Raw genomic sequence first — 6,989 nt, 5'->3', positions numbered from 1 at the left:
AGTTCTGATGGTGGCATCTCAGGCACTAGCTAGTAGTTGGGGGAGGTTTGGCGGGGCACTGGTAAGAGCTCCTAAAATTATGAACCACTTAACTAGCCCCAGAAGAGTAGCAGCGTGGGAGGGAGAAAAGAACCTGGTACTGGCAATCTGCATCTTTGGGGTGCCCCTCCCGTGCTCTGAAGGTCCTCTTGTCCTCAGCCCTGGATGGGAGGTGAAGGGGCTGAAGATTTTGTAATTGAGCTGGGGGACTGGCACCCCAGATTCTTGCACATGACAGCCTTTTCTCGTTGGGGAAGGGTTCCTCTTGCTCCCCCAGAGTAAAAGACATACCTGGGTGAGAGGAGAGACTGTTCCAGTGGAGCTGGAGCTTCTTGGCTGGAGGTGGAGTAGGGGAAGGGGGATGCGTTGGCCTGCCCAAAGGCAGAGGGATGGACTGGGTAGTATGGAGGGGGCACTGCTCACCAGGTCTCTCTGGTTCCAAAAGACAGGCCACCAGCTCCCCAATCCTTTTTACAAGTTTCTGTCACCATGTGGTTGAAGATGTGGTTGAAGAGAGGGGAGGCTGAGGCAGAGGGCGCTGGGTGGTTCTCTTATAGCCCCTGCCTTGGCAATAGACTAGCACTCTAAGCCCACCCCAAGGAGGGTCCCTAAAATAGCAGCCTCATGTCTCTCCCAAAATAGTTCTGAGACGCATCCCTCCTGAAAGGGGAACAAAGGCACAGAAATAGGGAAGCTGGAAGCTAAAGGTCAGAAAGAGGAGAATGCAGTGCTGGTATGAGCGTGGGCAGCTGCAAAGGAAGCAAGGATAGTGGGCGTGGGGAGGGGGTGCCCAGCCCCACGTGGGACCAGCCCCAGGCCTGAGAGGGCCACTGGCCCTGCTCTCTTGAGATGGAGTGGGAGAGGGTAGGGCTTGATTTCATGTGACAGGAAGAACATGAGCGGACTAGGACTGGAGGGAACTTCAAGACCAAATGTCTCTGGAAATAGGCCCAGAGAGGGTCAGTTATTTCTCTAAAGATGTCCAGCAAGTCCAGCGGTGATAAAGCCAGATCCAGGACCCGGGTTTCCTGGTTTCCAGCTTCCTATAAACACATACCTGGGTTATGCCACCTTCTCCCAACCTGTGTAAAGGCCTGAGTTCCTTCAGTGTGGGATTTCTGTCTCTTCTGTTCATTGAACATAGTAGGTGTTCAATAAACACTTGGTAAGTGAATGAATGTCTCCTCCCCAGAGCTATCCCGAGCCCACAACACCACGGTGTTCCAGGGCATGGCAGGCCAGTCCCTGAGGGTCTCCTGCCCCTACAACTCCTTGAAGCACTGGGGGAGACGCAAAGCCTGGTGCCGCCAGCTGGGTGAAGAGGGCCTGTGCCAGCAGGTGGTCAGCACTCACCCCTCGTGGCTGCTGTCCTTCCTGAAGAGGCACAATGGGAGCACGGCCATCATGGACGATGCCCTGGGTGGCACACTCACCATTACGCTGCGGAATCTTCAAGCCCACGACGCTGGCCTCTATCAGTGCCAGAGTCTCCATGGTAGCGAGGCCGACACCCTCAGGAAGGTCCTGGTGGAGGTGCTGGCTGGTGAGTGGGCAGCTGACTGCACCCTGGCCTGCCCTTGGGCCTGGGGTCATCTTTAGTGTCTGAGCACAGGACCATCCTCAGGGCTTTCGGGGACCCTGGGAAATCCCACAGTGTGGATCTTGTCCCTCCCCACCCCACAACTCAGGGTCAACTCAAGGTCACTGTGGATGGTTGTGCAGGTTGCTAACTGCACAAGGGGGTCACAATCCAGCCCTGCTGTCTCTCTCCAGGCTGTGCTCCCTGGTGGAGGACTGCATCACTTGCAGGAAGGGTACAGTTCTCTAACTTGCACAAGGCACCTTATGAGCTAGCTGTGGTCCTGCTTCCCCCAAACAGCTTTATCCATTTGGCATCTGGTTAGGATGTGAGCACTGAGGTGGTCCTTAAGGAGTAGGAGGACATTCATCTATTCCTTCACCCAACCACCCAACGGACCCACCTACATAGATTAAGCACCAACCTGGTACAGAGAAACCACCCTAGAAAGGAACACTGCTGTGACCCTGGGCAATGTGCTTCTCCTCTCTGGGCCTCCATTTCCTCATCTTTAAATGGAGGTGGTGGTGCCTGTGCTGCTGACCCCACAGGGCTCCCATGAGACACAAATGACATGACAGAGTTAAAAGTGCTTGGGGGTCAGTGACAGTCGTTGCCCCAGCCTCCTGCTGCTAACTGCTCGGGATCCTCATTTCAGGCTCCACTAGGTGAGATGGGCAGTGGTGGGGTCCTTCTCATCCCTGAGCTTGCACAGGGGATGCCCTTCAGGAAAGCTTTCCGTCTGTGTCTCCAGAACGTGACTGTGTCCCAAAGGAGAACAAATCTGAGATCACGTATCCCTTTTCTGACTCTCCCCTTGTCCAACTCCTCTCTCCAACATGGCCCCTTATCATGGAAATGAAGGTTGAAAGTAACATTTGTCTAAGGTGGGGAGGGTAGGGGACACCGCCTGCCTTAGACCCCAGACCCTACCTCCACGAGAGCAGGGGGCGAGGACACACAGATTTTCAGCCCTATCAGGGTCTAAGGCTCAGCTGACGCCCAAGAGGAGAGCAGGAAAAGAATAACAACAACAACAACAATAACAATAATCCATAGCTGGTATAGGCAGCTTGACTGTTTACACAGGACTTTCAAAAACACCCATTATTTCGTTTGATCTTCCTAAAGACCCTGTGTGATGGGAGGGTGGGAGTTGCAGTTACTGAGCTCCTGTGAGGGGATGGGCACTACACAGGATGCTTTCACTGTATCCTGCAACACTATTATTAAGGTGTTCCTAATTGCCCCACTTTATAGGTGAGGAAACTGAGGCTCAGAGAGGTTAACAACTTGATCCACCCAGGGCCATGTCCCAGAGAGCCTCACCCCACCCAGAGAGGTTCTCCCCATTGTGGCATCAAGGAGGGGGACTAGAAGCTCACAGGCTCTGCCTCCCACAGACCCCCTTGATTACCAGGACCCTGGAGATCTCTGGATCCCTGAGGAGTCCGAGAGCTTTGAGGATGCCCAGGTGGAGCACAGCATCTCCAGGTATAGTGATAAGTCTTTCTTAAAATCTCTGGGCAGACCACCCTGCAGAGCCAAGGCATGGGGTGGCAGCTGGGGGGTGGCATGTGCCAGAAGTACAAATTCCAAGGCAATTGGAACACTAAAGTGTCTGCATGTGATCTTGTCTAAACACCCCTCCAACCAGCCAGTGTGTGTTGGTATGACTGTGCCAGTTGTTAAAATATTGCAAAACTTCCCTAACAGTTTGTAAGTAGCTGCTGCTCCAAGACTGTTGAATGGTCGGCCGCCCACACCCTCCCCCGGCAGCCCTCAGACATCCCCACAATTCAGCGACAATGAAACTTTTAGTATTTTAGTACAAAACTGGTACCCTCAGACCCCTGCTTCCCTGATGGAACCAGAATCAGTTCCGACTGGTTCTTGATTAGTGTTTAAACACTGTGAGTATAGCCATGAAGTGCACATGTGCATGCACACACACACCATACCACACCATCATGCAGAAAACTGCTCAGCAAGGGAGGTAATTGTTTAAAAGCAGTCAGCAGGCAGATCCATGCCTGGAACTCAGGTCTCCTGACCACAGGCTCCCCCCAAGCCCCACAAAGCCTCATCTAGGGATGGTGCTGGATGGGGAGATATCCTCAGCCCCCGGAGCTCCTGGTGTCTCCCCATTCCTTCTATGAGGGCAGATTCCAGTCTGTGGGTCCCCTCATGGCCTCCCACATGTCCTCTTTTTTTTTCTCCAAGGAACCTTTCTGAAGAGGAGAGCCCCTTCCCACCCATTTCCATCCTTTTCCTCCTGGCCTGCATCTTTCTCAGCAAGCTTCTGGCAGCCAGCGCTCTCTGGGCTGCTGCCTGGCATGGGCAGAAACGGAGGACACCCCATGCCAGTGGGCTGGACTGTGGCCATGACCCAGGTTACCAGCTCCAAACCTTGACAGGTGAGCTTGGAGAGCACGGTGGCGGCTGGGGGCTGGTGAGGTGGGGCCGAGAGGGGCCGAGTGAGTACTCTGTCTGCTGCAGAGCTGAGAGACACGTGAGAGGAGGACCCACGGTGGAGGAGAGGCCCAGAAGAGGTCTGCACGGACCACCCCAGCCTGCTGCACAGCCGCCCCTTGGCGGTGTGCGTGCACCACCAAGTCTCCTGGTTCTGCTTTCGCAAAAGGCCACTCTGCCTGTACCCTGCTTCTCCTGGCCCCTGGAAGCAGGGATTTGTGCGTGAGTGCATGTGTGTGTGTGTGTGTGTGTGTGTGTGTGTGTGTGTGTGCGTGTGTGTGCGTGGGAGGTGGGAAGGACATCTACCAACTTCTGGACATTGGACATTAAACACTCTCACAAATAAATCCAAGACTTCATGTTCAACTGATGGTTTAGGGCGTCATGAAGGTCTTCTCTTTTGCTGCAGGGCTAGGAGAGTGGATTCAGATGAGGAAAAGATAAAAGGTCTGGCTCCTTGGGGCCTCGGGTCTTAGGATATCATGTCCCTCCATTCCCACAGGCTCCAAACTGGCCAATCTTTTTATTCTTCTCTCTCCCTCCCAGAGATCTGATTGCCAAGCCCTGCCTCCTCCTGTGGAATTTCTCTAGCATCCTCTCCTCTCCTCCTGCCTCCTGTCCATCAGTTCTCTAGGATTACTGCTGGGCCCCCTGGCCCAGGCCCCCTTCCTCCCTCCGTCCCCCTCAAGTCCATCCAATTCCCAGCTGACTCAAACCTCCAGCAAACCTAGAGGTTTGCTTTTATCATGTTACTCCGCCTCCGGAGAAACGGCAAGGGATTGGGTTGCAGAGTGCAGCAAACCAGAGCTGGGGGCTACTGATGCAAGCCCCTTATCCTGTGGAAGGGAAACTGCAGCTCAAAAGGGAAAGGATTGGGCTTCGGAGACACAACAGTGAACAAAACAAGCAAAGATTTCTGCCCACACAGAGCCATGTTCTAGTGGGAAGAGAGCAGACAAACAGAGTAAGTCAGTCAGTCAGATGGTTAGAAGTATGGGGAGTGCAGAAGGCGCGGGGGATGATGCAATTCTGAAGAGTAGAGTCAGAAGGAACCACTTGAGAAACACTTTGAGGAAGCAAGGGGGGAAGAGTATTCGGGGCACAGGCAACAGCCAGGCAGCTCAGGGAACCTTCTCTCTCTCTTCAACACACACATGCCACCTGAGGTGGAGTGAGGAGAATGGGATGGAGACTACCCTGAGGGTGGGTTGCCCCGAAGAGGAGGAAGCAAGTTGGCCACATCCTCAGGTTCTCTGTCCTGGGCCTCAGGGAGGTGGAAGCCCAGGAGCCCCTCTGGCCATGGCCACACGGGGCTGCGTTGCCCCCTAAGCTGGGCGTTGTGCACCTGGGGTTTTGAATCACTGGGAAGGAGCCCCTGATGCAGTCCAGTGTTCCAGCCTCATGTCAACACATCACTCCCCTAATTGCAGTCCTACCCCAGCCCTGCCTCACCCACTCCCTGCTTAGGCTGCTCTGCTGTCTCTGTCCCCAGCTCCAGGACTCTGGTCCAGTCTGTGTTTCCCTGGTGCCCCTGACTCAGCGGCACATGAAACTTCCCCATCGGGTCCTGGGGCAGTCGTCTCCTTCCTGCAGACACAGGCACAGTCTAGGAGCCAAGGCTGAGCACAGCCCACACTGAGCCCCCTGCACCTCCCTCGCTCCCGCCCCGTCTGGGCACCGAGGGTGATGAGATGGAAGGGGAGGCTCCAGGATGTGCCTGGTGGTGGAGTGCCGCTGGAACTTTCCTCCCCTTGGGAGCTCAGCCTTTTCTCCTGCCTGCTCTGCCATGTCAGAGACATCTACCCTGGGATTCAGATTGCCATAGGGATCCCCTGCCTTGGACTCTCTGGAGTGCACACTGAACAGAAGGGGTTTTCCGATTTCAAGTTTGCCTCCTACTAAGAAAACTTAAGCAAATTCCTTAACTCCTCTGAGCCTCAGGGTCCTCGCATGTAAAAACAAACAAAAAACCCAACAGTAGGGGCTTCCCTGGTGGCACAGTGGTTGAGAGTCCGCCTGCCGATGCAGGGGACACGGGTTCGTGCCCCGGTCTGGGAGGATCCCACATGCCGCGGAGCTGCTGGGCCTGTGAGCCACGGCTGCTGGGCCTGCGCGTCCGGAGCCTCTGCTCCGCAATGGGAGAGGCCACAACAGTGACAGGCCCGCGCACCGCAAAAACAAACAAAAACAAAAACAAAAACAAAAACCCAACAGCAAACGAAACCAAAACAACCCTACTTTGGTGGGTTTTTATGCGACTGAAAGGAATAACATTAAAGTCCTGGCCAGATGTCTGGCACATAGTAGGTCCTGGATAAGCACTGGCTTCCTTCCTCTTCTCTAATGCCCAGTGATAGGACACCTCCCTGGATCCTGGCCACCTCTGTCCTAGGCACCCAGCAGCTACTGTATCTGTTTTAGGCACTCAGTAAATATTGAAGGTTTCCTCCTCACACAACGCTCCCACATGGCTTGTTAATGTGAAAATAATTTTCTTGTAAGGAAATCAAAGAAAGCCTGTTACATATTGGCAGGACAGATATACGTACTTCCATATCACTCACTGGAGAGACACATCTGTCCAGTTAGCCAGAGACTCTGCCAGTGTTAGCACTGAAGGTCCTGTCTCCCGGAAAAATCCCCAGTGCCAGGTAAACAGGGACAGCTGGTCACCCCATCATCATGTCCATGAGGCTCAGCTTAACGCAGAAGCCGGCTTTCTCGGGCTCCTGCTCCCAGTTTCCCATTCTCAACTCTCTTGCTCCTGGAGGAAGGAGAGGCAGAGAGAGGGGAGGAGGAGAGAAAAGAGGTCAGAGGAGGGAGGGAGGGTGGCTTTTTCATGCCCCTTTCCAGGTGTGACCATCTAGGTCAGAGCAGTGTGTCCTCCCAGCCATCCCCA

The 6,989-nt window shown here is 54.4% G+C and overlaps 1 protein-coding gene across 1 annotated transcript in view; it reads left to right on the top strand.

Moving 5' to 3' along the window:
- LOC103068997 (triggering receptor expressed on myeloid cells 2) overlaps nt 1-4,134 on the top strand; it is a 4,509-nt gene extending 375 nt beyond the window's left edge. The window contains exons 2-5 of the mRNA XM_007458194.1: nt 1,232-1,582; nt 3,022-3,112; nt 3,842-4,035; nt 4,118-4,134. Coding sequence (XP_007458256.1) covers nt 1,232-1,582; nt 3,022-3,112; nt 3,842-4,035; nt 4,118-4,134 — 653 coding nt within the window. The remainder of the gene's footprint in view (nt 1-1,231; nt 1,583-3,021; nt 3,113-3,841; nt 4,036-4,117) is intronic.
- Nucleotides 4,135-6,989: the final 2,855 nt, after the last annotated feature.

The sequence above is a fragment of the Lipotes vexillifer genome, unplaced genomic scaffold (genome assembly GCF_000442215.2).
Source record: "Lipotes vexillifer unplaced genomic scaffold, Lipotes_vexillifer_v1.1 scaffold4, whole genome shotgun sequence".
In the NCBI taxonomy this organism is placed as follows: domain Eukaryota; kingdom Metazoa; phylum Chordata; class Mammalia; order Artiodactyla; family Lipotidae; genus Lipotes; species Lipotes vexillifer.
Note: the sequence above shows the minus strand (reverse complement) of the source record. Positions and strands in the feature narration are given on the sequence as shown.